At 41.4% G+C, this 15,317-nt stretch overlaps 1 protein-coding gene across 2 annotated transcripts in view; it reads left to right on the top strand.

Moving 5' to 3' along the window:
- LOC144605421 (alpha-1,3-mannosyl-glycoprotein 4-beta-N-acetylglucosaminyltransferase C-like) overlaps nucleotides 1-3,633 on the top strand; it is a 71,917-nt gene extending 68,284 nt beyond the window's left edge. For both annotated transcript variants that reach the window (XM_078420645.1, XM_078420644.1), the window contains exon 4: nucleotides 438-3,633. In XM_078420645.1, the coding sequence (XP_078276771.1) occupies nucleotides 438-1,594 (1,157 nt within the window). In that variant the 3' untranslated portion in view covers nucleotides 1,595-3,633. The remainder of the gene's footprint in view (nucleotides 1-437) is intronic.
- The last annotated feature ends 11,684 nt before the right edge of the window (nucleotides 3,634-15,317 follow it).

Genomic DNA, 15,317 nt, shown 5'->3' with positions numbered 1-15,317 from the left:
TTTAAAATGCATGGGAGAAAATGCACAGTCATTAATAATCTGGGGATAACCAGTTTATATTTCAATTTAGATTGAACGTAGATTGTAAGCCTGGAACAAACATGGGTATTTAGTCCATGTTATCAAAACTTCTTTGCATATTATCCTAAAACTGAATGGCCTGTTCCTGTTGATGTTGGAGACCGATTGTTTGGCAAGTATTGGGAGAAAAAAAAGCCAATGAACAAAGCAAGTAAATGGTTTAAATTGAGGTTGTGTGCCATACCCAAGCATAACAAAACATCTGAACATCAGTCCAAGCTCAGCTTTAGACACTGTACAGTCAGTCATTTACTACATAAAACTAATATGGTTGGTAAATAGAATGGAAACAGTTGGTCTTATTCATATTTCTTCACAATTGTTCAAACTTGTTTCTGTTTCTACACCACTTACAGAATACATCACAGTAGGATTGTCTTCTGTGAAACGAAAGCGAGGAAATTACCTTCTTGAGACACTTAAGTCCATCTTCAAGCAGTCTACCAATGAAGAGCTCACCGAGATGGTGGTGGTTGTCCACATGGCCGACTTTGACATGCCGTGGAATATGCAAGTGGTGCAGGACATCTCCACAAAATTTGCCCACCACATAATCTCAGGCCACTTGATCATCATTCATGCCCCTGAGCAGCACTACCCACCCCTAACAGGCCTGAAAAGAAATTATAATGACCCTGCTGATCGTGTGACATTCAGGTCAAAACAAAATATTGACTACGCTTTCCTGCTCAACTTTTGTGCAAATTTATCAGATTATTACATAATGCTGGAAGATGATGTTCAATGTTCCCACTCTTTCCTAACTGCAATTAAGAAAGTCCTTGCTTCAAAAGAGGGCACCTACTGGGTGACGTTGGAATTTTCCAAGCTGGGCTACATTGGAAAGCTTTACCATTCAACCGACCTTCCCAGACTGGCCCACTTTCTTCTGATGTTTTACCAAGAGATGCCATGTGACTGGTTACTAAGTCATTTCCGAGGCCTTCTCACACAAAAAGATGTCATTCGTTTGAAGCCTTCCTTGTTCCAACACATCGGGTACTATTCATCTTTCAGGGGGACGGAAAATAGGTTAAAGGACGATGACTTTGAAGAAGAATTCTTTGATATGCCTGACAACCCGCCAGCAATGATCTCCACCAGCCTCAAAGTTTTTGAAAACTATGACCCCAGCAAAGCCTACAGTAATAGTGATGAGTACTTCTGGGGAAAATCACCCAGCGCCGGGGATTCCTTCACCATTGTGTTCACGAAGCCGATGAACATTACCAGAATCCACATAGTCACTGGCTCAGAAGAAAGACATGGTGATGTTCTTCATGCCGGGATCGTTGAAGTTGGAAAGAATCCAAAATGGACACAAAAGAGGAAAGATTGCTCAGAATATGTTAAACTAAAGGAGTTTCAAAAAGGACTGTTTGACCAAAAAGATATAGGCACCATTATAAACTTCACCGTAGAATGTGTACGGATATTTGTGACAGATAGCCAAAGCGACTGGCTTATTATTCGTAGTATTAGTATTTGGGCAAAGCAAGCCATCTCACTATGACAAAGTACATTAATTATACCCCTCTATTGTCTTCAGCCTTCCTCTCCTCAGTGACCTGCCTTGGGTTGTTGTACACCTCATAAAGCAGTCATTTGTTTATGACAGGGTCCGCTCAGCGAACTTTGAGAGCTTGTTCTACTTTGTGCAGCCTCATCCATTTCTGAATGCACCTGCAGCCCTCAGAGTTGTTCAGTAGGTGGTGATTAGGAAAAAAACCTTTATGCAGATTCAGATCCCTTCCCCTCGTCCCTGTCCAGGCACAATAACATTAGAGCGCAACAGTTCAGTAATACCGAGAAGAGATAAATAATTAGTGGTTTAGCAATTTTTCAGATGTACAAAATCTTTCAATAAATCATGAACATTATTCCAATAGACCACACGAAAATGACTTATGAACGACAGGCTGCCTGCCAGCTAGCCAGAATCACAAGTCAATTGCTTCGTTCCCGGTGTGGCATACAGCACAAATGATAGTTGTTTTGAAAAAAGTGCAAGATTTTGTATTCTGAGCTGATGTTGAAATATGTCAGCCCAGAATGATGAAATCGGTCCAGAGGTTTAACTATCATGGTATTCAAGTCAAGTCAAGTCAAGTCAATTTATTTGTATAGCACATTTAAAAACAACCCACGTTGACCAAAGTGCTGCACATCTGACTAGGAAAAAAAAAGAAACATACAGTGGCAGGCAGCCAAACACAACGGCGCGGCCATCTTGAACAAAATGTTAATTCAATCACCCACAGTCCAACAACAAAAGCATTAAATAAGCATCAAAATTACACCCCCAAAAAAGTAGGCAGCTATCTTGCATCCTCCATCTTTTAGGCCTTCACATATGTGATGGGTCGTGAGAGGGTGTGACTGGGCAAGTAGACGGGGCCAGGAAGAATGATAATTGAACTTCAAAGCTCACATGAACATTTTACAAAATTATCCTCAGTAAACTCTGGATATTTGATCTTTTTTTTTTTCTCTGCATCAAAAATGAATAAGCACAATGAATCTGGCAGACAAACTGAAACGCCACAAAAAAATTAAAAGTTTTTGAGCAAGAGTGATAAGCCATGTTCAGATCAAATAAACATTAGATCACAAGGCCTAACTTTTCCGATAAGGTGATCAAGAGTCAAACTCTCTGTGCTCATCCCCAAAATGGAAGATTTGCACATTGTGGTACAGGTTTGCAATGTAATGGAAGGAGTACGAAGTGTCGGGTTGTGTAGCCTGTATTACCTATTGTGTAGCCTGTATTACTGTATGTATTACCTGAAAAGGATTATCCCACAACTAGGGATGTCCCCAACTCAGTATCTGTCTAAGAATGTAGAGGATTGGTAGGAGACTTGCAGGAGGGAGAATTTAAGTTAATTTGTTCTTTATAAATGATTTTACAATTCCTCTTCAAATGGACCCAGGTGAGCTTTGCCTTACCTGGGGGAAGGGGATCAATGGCCTTTAAGTGTAAATATCTGTGGACAAATTATGTATATTTTGGACAAGTATTTGTACCATGATTCAAAGAATGCCTTGACATGTAATATATTCCATAAATAATGTGATCACTGATACTTTCAAGGTAACTTTGCAAATGAAAATGTTTATGATTGATATCTTTTGAATAAGGAATTGTTTACTTGTTTTTTAATGAGATGAGCAGCTGTTAAAATATTTGGATATTAAATGCAGCTGTAGTTCATTAATGTTAGATATGCTGCACTATTACAGTGAACTTTTTCAAGATGTACCTCCTTTGCCTAATTTTCTACTAGTCTGTACAATATAAGTTACAGATTGAGAGTGTGGACTGAATGCATTCAAACCAACACACGCGATTTTCTTCAGATTTTATCATTAGCCAGAAATACAACTGTTGTAGCACACTCATGAAGTATCTTGGAGGTGAAAGTGACGTGGAACCATCGAGTGTGGTTTACCCTTGTAAGAAAGCACCAAGTTTTTTTACGCCAACCAAAATCAATGTTATTTAATTCCATAAAACACGATTACACCTGCTCAGTTGTAACCCACTACTTACAGCGCCGGGGGGGGGGGGGGGGGTTGTTTAACACCAGAGGTTCAATTATCCAACATTGGACCACAACCATGCAAATGATTATTTTAAAATTGGACTGTGCCACTTAAATAAAATCAATTAATTTCAACGCATTTTTTCGAATCGTTCCACCGGTATACTCATCACATACGGATCTGTTATGGACTAACTGACAGCCACTAATTGCTATGATTAATTGGCACCCTGTGATCATCAATATTCAACTGCTGCAGTAGTTGAAGACAAATCCGGTAAATTTTGGTGTTTATTTGTTTCGTTTTCTTTGTGTTATGATATCAGATTGTAAGGTTACTTTTGAAATGCAAAACCACAGAGTCGTGCAGCAATGGGCACTTTCATCTCCACACCCGAGCCGATCATGATATCTATCTCTACTAATCGCATTTGGCTACGTTAGGCACATATTCGTGTATGCGTTCCCTATTTTCTTTAGTTTAAAGATACAGCGCAGAAACAGGCTCTTTGACCCACCGGGTCGGCACCGACCAGCGATCCCCACACACTAGCACTATCCTACACACAATTTTAACAAGCCAATTAGCCGATAAACAAGTACATCTTTGGAGTATGTAAATATCTGTCCAATGTAGAAATAAGGAACTGCAGATACTGGTTTACAAAAAAAGAAACAAAGTGCTGGAGTAACTCTTCAGGTCATTGCAGCATTTTACAGGTATTTTGTAATCTGACATCATAACATGATTTGGATCAGGACCTTTCTTCAAACTCAAAATGTCACCTACTCATGTTCTCCAGAGATGCTGCTTGACCTACTGAGTAGCTCCAGCACTAAATACCTGTCTCCATGCCTTTTAACATAGTTGTATTTGCCTCTACCATTCTGCTAGCAGCTAACTCCAGATGATCACCACTTTGGCATGGGATCAACTGCAAGGTAGTCTGTTTTGGAAGCTGGGTAGTCCGCAAATGATTTGTAGAGGGATTAAAGTGTGCTTGAAGGATCGTTAGCATTTACGCTCCAGAATGCAAAGCGATTTTGTGGAGTTGGACTGCTTGTGTTTTAGGTGGATCTCTGCAGGATGAACCTTGCTAGACTTGGGGTTCTCATAGAAGCCGAGTTAATGACATCTTAACTGACCATAGACAATAGAACATAACTCGTGTTTCTAAAGGTTATACACTTGTCCATTGATTTATTTATATCACTAAATTTTACAAATTTATGTTGTAATCTATAAGGTTTTTACATTCACTTTTATAATCTTATTTTGCGCTTGATTCTGACAAGTTTTTTCCATGTAAATCCTCGGCCTTGTTTACTGTCCATTTGTTCTCCCCTAATGTTTTCACTGTATTTGAATTGCAAATCTACTTATTGACACCTAGATGCTTCGCACATTGATAAAGATCTGTGGTTAGTAGATATTTACATAAACATAAATCTGTTTTGGGGGGTTTGAAGATGGGTGAGGTATTGTGAGAAGAAAAAAAATGCTTTATAGATTGGAATAGACAGAGAGACACACAAAATGCTGGAGCAACTCAGCGGGGCAGGCAGCATCTCTGGAGAGGAATGGGTGACGTTTCGGGTCGAGACTCTTCTTCAGACTAGGATCATCTTTCCGGAGATGCTACTTGTCCTGCTGAGTTACTCCAGCATTGTGTGTCTATCTTCGGTTTAAACCAGTATCTGCAGTTCCTTCCAACGCAAATAGATTGGAACGTCTGGCCTAGATATACACACACGGTCAGTAGCATGGGTAGCGTTAAATGTAGCAACATCTATTACCGTCTATCTCTGAAGTTAGAACGTACAACAGTACAACACAAGAACAGGCCGTTCAGCCCACAATGACTGTGCCGAACATTCTGCCAGGACCATCATTTACCTATCTGCACATAACCCATATCCCTCCATTTCCTGCATGTCTACAAGTCAATCCAAAAATCCTTTAAATTCCACTAATGTGTCTGCTTCCACCACCCCCCAGCAGTGTTTTCCAGGCACTCAGCATTCTCTGTGCAAAAATATTTGTCCCACACATCTCCTTTACATTTTGCCCCTCTCACCTTAAAACTATGCTCTCTAGTATTTGTTGTATCCCATCCGAGGGACAAGATTCTGGCAGTCTACAATATCTGTGCGTCTCAGAATTTTATATACCTCCATCAGGTCTCCCAGCAACCTTGGGCATTCGACAGAAAACAATCCAAGTCTGTCCAACATTTCCCTGTCGTTAATACCCCCTAAATCAGGCATCATTCTGTTAATCCTCTGCTGTTTGAAGTTCTTTGAAGTTGAAGTAAGTTTTCCCTAAACTTAATTGAAGTTTTCCCTTCAATTAAGTGTACTTTAGAAGCAGAGGGCAAAGACCTGCCACTACTATACTGCATATGTGGGACCATGCACCATGGCCGAATTTCTGTGTAGGAAGGATCTACCGATGCTGGTTTATGCCAAAGATAGACACAAAAAGCTGGAGTAACTCGGCAGGTCAGGCAGCATCTCTGGAGAAAAGAAATACGTAATATTTCGAGTTGGAGCCCTTCTTCAGACTGAAAGATAGAGATGGGGTGGGGGACGGGGGGAGGAAAAACTGGAGACAAGAAAAGACCAGAACAGATCAGGGCCGGCAACAGGGAGACATCCACCCTTCCTGAGGACATCTGTTGCCAGCCCTGATTTGTTCTGGCCTGTTCTCACCTCCAGTCTTCCTGCCCCCCTGTATCTTCCAGTCCGGAGAAGGGTTCTAGCCTAAAACGTAACCTATTTTCTCCAGAGATGCTGCCTGACCCACTGAGTTACTGCAGCATTTTGTATCTATGGGTGAATTTCTGGTCTATAAGTGTGCCTGTTGTAGTTCAAACTACTGTCTTGATAGCACGTGCATCCCCCGTTCTTCTTTACTCATTTTTAATCATAATTTCAAACTTTTACAAGAAGATGTATGAAAAGATAACTATTGATTGAAGATTAGGGAAGTCAAATGTTAAATAATTTCCTCGGCCTTCATGTTTGGAGATAATTGTTTCTCAAGTACCTTCAGGCCAGCAATTTCCTACCAGGGCTTCCATTTGATTACTAGATTTTGTCTTTTATCAATATATGTAACCATGGGATGTAAAATTCATCCACAGGGTGGTGCCGTCAGTGATAGCAGCCTCGCCAACAGTCTGTTATTTTTAGTGTGTTTTTAAAAATTTGTGTTAATGTTCTCTGGTTTGTTTTATGTGAGGGGTGGGGGAGCGGTTCAGGAGAAACTTTTTTTTCAATCTCTTACCTTGCCGGAAATGTGATAGTTTTCCGGATCGTATCTCCGGTCGCTCTGCGGCCTAACATCATGGAGCTGGCGGCCTTGCTCGAGACTGACTTTGAGCCCCTCCGCGGGGCCATGGACTTACCATCGGAGCCTGCGATCCTTTGCCTGGGATCGACGCTCCAACCACGGCCTGCAGATTTCAACATCGAGGAGCTGGCAGTCTCGGGTAGAGGCTGATGTCGGGAAGCTCCAAAGTTGCCAGAGGTTCGACTAGCCCCGTCCCGGGGTCCGATCACCCGGCACGGAGGAGCTGAGATCCTCCCCGATGCAGGAGCTTAATCACCCCGATGCGGAGAGCCCAACCGCTGGCTACGGGAGCCAAGATCACCCCGACAATGGAAGGCTCGAGGCCCCCGACCGCGGGAGGACAAAGAAGGGAAGAGATTGAACTTTTTTTTGCCTTCCATCACAGTGAGGAATGTGGAGGAGTCACTGTGGTGAATGTTTATGTTAAAATGTATTGTGTCTTGTTGCTTTTTATTGGTATGACTATGTTGCAAAACATGGCTAATAAAGTATGATTATGATGATTATGATAAAGGTGCCTCATGTAGTCTAGCCTTAATCGAAAGACTAAAAGGGCGTTATTGTTCACTGCCATGACCCAGGAGCAGTATCTTCAACATCGCCATCAACAATTATTTCATAATTCATGGAAAACGATGATGTATTGCATCATGAAACTCTGAGGTCAACTGCACACCAGAAAGTATACGGTTGTTTGGTTGATAGTAGCAGACAGAATGACAGATTACCTGTAGCCATCCAAGATTTCCACTTCACCAGCCAGGAGATACTTAAAACAGGATTGCTGGACTAAATCCAATACTGAATTATACGTGGTTAGGATAGAGTTATTTTTGTAAAAGAATGAAATTGATCAACTGCAGTAACACATTACCAGGTTTCTGGGCTGTGATGCTCTGTCATTTATCATATTCAGCAGGAAAATTGACTGTGATAGTTTTTTTTAGTTTACTCTGCATGCGCTCAAAAACAAACGTAAACTCCTGTAGTAAATTGATGTTTTTGGTCGCACATATCTCTGAAGTTTAATAGTAAGCTGTACACTGAATTTTAAATTATTTCACATTGTTAAAACTGATCTCGATAGACTGCAACAGAATTGTGGCAATGTTTGTTTAATATGTTTATGCTTTTGTTTAGATTCTGGGAGGTTAGCTGCTCTGGTCTTACTTCTGCCTCCCCTATTCCAATACAATCACAGATTATTTTTTTATATAAAGAACATAAACTCTTGATTTATCAGAGATTTTCTTCCTGAATGCAGACAAAAGCAACCGCTTCATCACAACTTAATTAATAATCCTAACTCCCTTTCAATGTACCTGCATGGAATACATCTAACACGGGCTGGACTAATTTGTTTTGTGTATCAATTGGCACTTCCAGAAAATTGCACAAAGTATAGACGAAGCTTTAGATATGTTTTGAATCCTCTTTAAAATGCGATGGTGATTGAATGGTGATACAAATTATTAGAATTTTACATTATTACAAACAGGATGTTGTTGTTTGATAGGACAATGATGTTCTATAGTTTTAAGAAAACTAACATGGTTTTGAATTGGAAAATATGGGGCCAAGTGTATCAGCTTCACTGGGGAATAGGTTATATTTTCAGAGTTTGTTTTTCCAAAATCTTTTTTCATGGTTAAGTGTCACCAGCCTAACTTTTAAGTATCACCATCATGGTAGATTCACCGTGTATTTCCATGAGCTGTGATGTTCTTTAACCTGCTTCCACAAGTGCCATTGTAACACAGCTCCAACCCCATCACTTCATTAACCTTCAAAAAGCCGTCAGCATTTATACTGTTGAAAAAAAAAACAGAGCAAATTAGGGTTTTGGGTATGTCACTGAGGTACAGTGTACCGTTTCATTCGATTCATTCCAAAGTAAAGCCCTTTATTTTCAACATAGCGAATCTGTGAAATACCATTGAGATTATTTTTGCAATGACGTGGTGTTCTTTGGGAGAAATGTATTGTGCCTTCATTGCACTATTACTATGTTCTGCCATGGGTGAGCAAAACTACTATGTATAATTGTTTGAAATCACCCCAAATTGTTCTAAATTTTCATTCGGTAGTAATTCTGGTTTTGTAGTCCCCTTTATGATTCTGCATAGATTTTTACTAATATACATTGAGTAGTGATTTTATTTCCATTGTTATCCAGTAAAGTTTAAAGAAATTGTGTGTGTAGAAGAGTGTGTGTGAATTTGCTCTCAGTAACATGTTTGAATAAATCAATTCGATTAGTTTTGTGAATGTAATTCTTTCCATGGCTAAGTTGGGAGGCAAGTTAAAGTCATTCTGGTAGGAACAAGTAATTCCAGATGCTGGTTTACAAAAAAACACAAAGTGCTGGAGGAACTCGATGGGGCAGGCAGCATCTCTGGTGAACCTGGTAATGTTTCGGGTTGGGACCCTTCTCCAGACTGATGGGGGGGATAGGGAAAGAAAGCTGTAAGAGAGGAAGGGACAGGATAGAGCCTTGCAGGTGATATGTGGATGCAGGTTGGTGGGAGGGGGGAGGTGAGGGGGGGGAGGGGGGCAGATGGTTGAACAAAGCCCAGAGCTGAAAAGATGGAAGGTTTGAGCCAACAAGGTTGAAGAGTTGCAAATTGTGAAGCTAAAGGAAGGAATGGAGGTGGATGGAGAGGAGGAGGGGAGAAATTGGTACGAGTCCAGCTTGGGCATAGGGGAGATAGGAGGGGGAGGGGATGAAAAGGGTAGGGGAAGAAGGTGGGGGGGGGGAGTTGTAGTTACCTATAATTTCAGAATTCAATGCTCATAGCTTTGGGTTGTAAGCTGCTCAAGTGGGATATGAGGTGCTGTTCATCCAGTTTAAATATGGCCTCATCCGGACAATGGAGGAGGCCCAGGATGGAAAGGTCAGTATGGGAAGGGGAGTTAAAATGGTGAACAACCGGGAGATCTGGTAAGCCCTGGTAGAACGCAGGTCAAGTGTTCGACGAAATGTTCGCTAACCCTTTCTGGTGCATAACTAAGGGCCGGATGTGAAATATCCTAAACCTGCTCCTCGGCCTGCCAATAGCGAGCCCAGTGGTGCACTGACATTATTTTCTCCTCTTTTCCAGACAACTTTACTTTCTTCTCTCATCCTTTTATTTTGCTGCTTGGGAACAAATGCTGGAAATTTGAAATTAAACCAGAAAATCTGAAAATACTCAGCTGGTCAAAGCACTGAAGAGTTGATGTGGATTTTCGCTATGCATGGTCCAACAACAGATTCAACGTCCAGCACTGGACTTTGCATTTAGTTGAGATCTTCATGCAATTTAAGGGCTTCCAGTAGTTAATGCTACCACCATATTATTCTGGTTCCAAAAGGGTAGCTGAGAGATTTATATGTTTGTTAAAAGAAGCCATGTAGAAGCAAATGTTTCAAGGTTTGTCTGGCATCAGGATGATTGGCTAGCTACTGGTTTAAGTACAATAAGATGCCATATTCCACTACAGGTTTTACTCCATCAGAGCTGGCAACATGGGATTGAAGTTTGGGCACTCAAAGAATTTCGACTGAACCAAAAGGCAATATTTCAAGGTGAAGAAAAGCAATTATGTGTGTAATGGCAACTTTCTAACTCTTCCAGTAAAGTCTTTTCTAATTGCCATTACTACACAGGGAGTCGGAATGAACTTACGCAACCCCCAACAGAACAGACCTTCCAGTCGTTTTTCCAGTTTAATTAGTTGTTTATTGAAGTAGTTGTGCAAACAAAGAGATGAACATACCAGACTGTACTTATTTCACATACAAGTCGTAGCTGGCTGCTCTGACCCTGGTCTGGTCCCAGGTCTCCAGGTCTTTTCCCCCCGTCTGCTCACAGGTCTGGTAGGAACTGTATACTCTCCCTCCCTCTATCTAACTCCCCCCAGTCCTTGTATCCATATATATACCACCCAGTTCTGGCTCCTCCCACTCCGTTATGCCCATATATATATTCATCTAACGACCGCCCTCAAGTGTCCAAAATAATATGGCAAGATATCTAGACAAATAATATAATATGCTAACAATAGCTAGTCTAAACATAAATGGCTCCTACACACCGACCCCTAATTGTTCTACGTATATAATGAAACAATTACCAATAAACATTAAAAGGGGTTATAAAAACTTTACACATAATCAAAACAAAAAGCATGTACTATATGTGTTGGCATCTAATCTACTTTAGTGATTCTTCAATCTTTAGGGCCATTAGTCTCAGCTTCTAGAGGCAGACATATCTTTGTTATCGGTCTTTCCAAGATGTTGCTCATAGTCTGAAGTCGAACTGTGCGCACAAGACTTGTGCATCTGGTATGGTCTCCAATATTTTGCCCATTAGCCAGGAGCCTCGTGGTGCATTGGAATCAGCCACCACAACAATGTCACCTGGAGCAAAACTTCTTTTTACCCTTGACCACCATTGTCGTTCTTGGATTAGAGGCAAGTACTCTTGCATCCACCGTTTCCAAAAGAGATCTGCCACATATTGTCCTCCAACTCTTCCCCGCTGTCGTTTACACACAACACAGTCTGTTATGATTTTTCTTGCAGCTGAGTTAGCTTTAAAGACTTAACATCTCCTTTTCAACCTTTTCTTTTAGTTTTCCAGGATCTTTTTCAAGGCTACTCACAGCAGTCTGAATTCCCTTTCTCTTTCGAGTCAACTGCAAGAATGTTGTCTTTACTTTAAGAAGCCAAGCTATAGCAGTCTTCAGATTCCTCCATGATGAGAAATTGGTGCTCAAAGAGTTTGTGGGATTCAATGGATTTTTGACAATGGCGTTCATTGTGATGTCTTGCTTGATTCTGGATCATTAGCGGAGATTGCAGATTCCAAATGAGGTTATGGCCATTCTCTGTCTGGCTTACAGAGATACTTTGGTCCCTTGATCCATCTTTTACAGCTTAAGAAGCGGTCTGCTGTAAGCCCTCTAGAGGCTTCATCTGCAGGATTTTCTTTTGTGCTAGCATATCTCCATTGTGATACGTCAGTCGTATCCCTTACAAAAGAGTTGCTACAAATGTTTGAAAGCATTTGGTTTCGTTGTTGATGTACTTAAGCACTGTTGTGCTATCGGTCCAGAAGATGGATCTGTCCAGTTGAAGCTGTAATTCTTTTTGCAGCATTGTGTCAACTCTGACAGCTGGGACTGCAGCTGTGAACTCCATTCTGGGAATCGTCATTTGTTTCAATGGTGCCACTCTGGATTTTCCCATTATGAATGCAACATTGTTATCGTTTTCCAGTCTTAGATATGAACCAGTACCGTAGCCACTTTCGCTGGCGTCTGAAAAGTGGTGCGGCTGTCCATATCTGATTTGACCAAAGCTTGTGGGCTTCATGCACCGGTCCACCTTAAACTCCGCAATCTTGTTGCGATCTGCTAGCCATCCCGTCCATCGCTGAGAGAAGGTTTGGGGTATGTTTTCATCCAATCCAAGCTTTTCCTTACAGAGCTCCTGCATAATCAGCTTGGCTGGCAGAGTAAATGGTGCTAGAAATCCTAAAGGGTCGTATATAGAGCCGACCAAGGACAAGACGCCACGTCTAGTGTATAGTCACTCCTGTGCAGCAATTCTGAACTTGAACACATCTGTTTCAATGCACCAGCGCAATCCCAGTGCTCTTTCCGTTGGCAGATTGTCTTTGTCCAAGTCCAAATCCTTGATCTCTTTGATTCTGTTCTCTTGTGGAATGGATGCCAATACAGCACAGCTGTTGCTGATCCATTTTGACAGCATGAATCCTCCCATTTGGCAGATTGCAGTCAGGTCTTTTACCATCTGAACTGCTTCCTGTTCCGAAGGCATGGATTTTAAACGATCATCTATGTAGAGGTTGTTCTTTACTGTGTTTGTCACCTCTGCTGGAAAGTGAGCTTTGTTATCTTCAGCAGTTTTCCTTAATGCAAAGTTTGCACAACTTGGTGACGACACGGTTCCAAAAAGATGCACCTTCATCCGGTATTCAACAAGATCTTGCTGCACATCACCATCGGGCCGCCACAGAAATCGCAGATAGTCAACATGCTTTTCTGATACCTTGACCTGATGAAACGTTGCTTTGATGTCAGCCATCAAAGCAACCGGTTCTTGTCTGAATCTGATGAGAACTCCAATAAGTGAGTTGGTAAGGTCTGGACCCTGCAGCAGTTGGCAGTTAAGTGATGTTCCTTTGAAGACTGCACCACAGTCAAAGAACACCCTTAAAGTTCCTTTCTTTGAGTGATAGACCTCGTGGTGAGGGATGTATCAGAGTTCTCCATCACTTCGATTCAGTTGGTCCAATGGTTCCCTTTCAGCATAATCATTGTCAATCATTTCTGTGAGGAAACACAGCTACCAGCCTTGGAGGGCATCTACAACACACGATGCCTCAGAAAAGCCACCAGCATCCACAAAGACTCTTCACACCCCTGCAACAGTCTGTTCGAACTTCTACCATCGGGCAGACGATACAAGGCCTTCTACGCCCGCACCTCTAGACTCAGGAACAGCTTCATCCCCAGGGCCATAGCTGCTATGAACCGGTCCTGCTGAGCCGGATGGTCACATCACACAGTGAACCGGCACAGATCTACTTGCACTTTATTCTGTTTTAAAACTGTTCTAATTTGTTTCATTGGGTTGTTTAAATTAATACTGACTAGCTAATTATTTTATTGCATCGTATGGGAGGCGCATTGCCAATCTCGTTGTAACCCTGTACAATGACAATAAAGATATATTGTATTGTATTGTATTGTATTGTATTCATCGTGAAACTTCTCATTCTTGCTGAGCTTGCGTTTCAAGTTCTGGATGCGTTGCTCAGCAATGCAACGGTTATTTGGCATGCTGGCGTTTTCTTGCTTGAAAAGTAAGTTTAGACAATAGTGTCCATCTGTCATCCTCGCTGAGCAATTCATAATATCCAAGAACTTTACATCTTCTCTGGACATTTCCTCTGTTTCCTTGCTGGTCCTTTCACTGAAGTCGTGATTGTATTGTTTGACAATACAATACAATACAATACAATACAATATATCTTTATTGTCATTGTACAGGAGTACAACGAGATTGGGAATGCGACTTCCATTCGATGCAATAAATTAATTAGCTAATCAACAGAAATTTAGACAACCCAGAGAAACAAAATTAGAAACAGTTAAAACAGTATCCTCCTCTAGGTTTGCAATGGATATTCGATTAATAGCAGTAGCAGGTAAGCCATTTACATCCCTGCTGCCGTTGTCTCTTCTCAGGGGACCATAGATGACCCACCCCAGTAGAGTTTTCACAGCGTATGGTCCATCCCCTTGGCTGTTGACCAGCTCCCAAGGTTCCAATACCTTTGAATCCTTTGTCCCAATGAGTAGGTCAATGCCAGAGTCTATTTCAGACATCTTGATATCCTTCAAGTAAGGCCATTGTTGCAGGTCTTCTTGTCTGGGAATGTTTAGCTGAGAAACAGGCATGGTCTTACGTGTGAACACATCAGATAGTTGAATAAATTTGTCTTGTCCAGACGAGATATTTCTAAACCTGAGATATGACGACTGATCACAGGCTTCACTTGATTCATGTTACGCAAGAGAATTTTGGTCTTTGGTCCTGCAATGTTCAGCCTTCTCATCAAGCTTTCTGTGCAAAAGGCAGATGAACTTCTATGATCCAAAAATGTGCATGTTTGCAACACTGTGCTCCCCTTGTGACTCTTTACTTGTGCTGGTACAATGGAGAAGATGCAGGTTTCATCGCCGGCCCCAATATGCCCACACATTTGAGATGAGAGAACAGCATCACTCGCAATTGATTTTTCATTCTTTTCTATATGTTCTGGTTTCTTTTCTTTATCCTTTTGCTCAATGTGAAGTATTTCAGGATGATTTTGGTTGCCCACATCACAAGCCAAACGACTCTTGCAGCCTTTGCTCATGTGACCTATTTTCAAACATCCAAAACAGATTCCCTTCTCCTTTAAGGTCTATCTTTTCTTTGTGCCCCCTTCTTATTCCCCAATGTGTGACCACTTTTTATTACAGGACAAACAAGAACCTTGTGACTTGGCGGTAGATACATCTCTTTTCATTCCCTTTGGTGTCAGATTTTCTTGCACCTGTGCTTTTACAGGTTTTCCAGCTGTCGCAAAACTGTTTCCTCTTAGTTGCTGCCTTTCTCTTGCCTTAGCAAAAGTAGAGCTTTTGACAGGTGCAACTGGCTTGGCTTCCTGGATGTTCCCAAAAAGTGGATCTGATAGGATCTTCACTTGTTTCCCTATGAAGTCTACCAGATCAGAAAGTCTAGCTTACGTCCAAGCTTTCCCTGTAGCTTACAT

This window comes from Rhinoraja longicauda, chromosome 24 (assembly GCF_053455715.1).
Source record: "Rhinoraja longicauda isolate Sanriku21f chromosome 24, sRhiLon1.1, whole genome shotgun sequence".
In the NCBI taxonomy this organism is placed as follows: domain Eukaryota; kingdom Metazoa; phylum Chordata; class Chondrichthyes; order Rajiformes; family Arhynchobatidae; genus Rhinoraja; species Rhinoraja longicauda.
The sequence above is the reverse complement of the archived record's forward strand: the minus strand, read 5'-3'. Positions and strand labels throughout refer to the sequence as shown.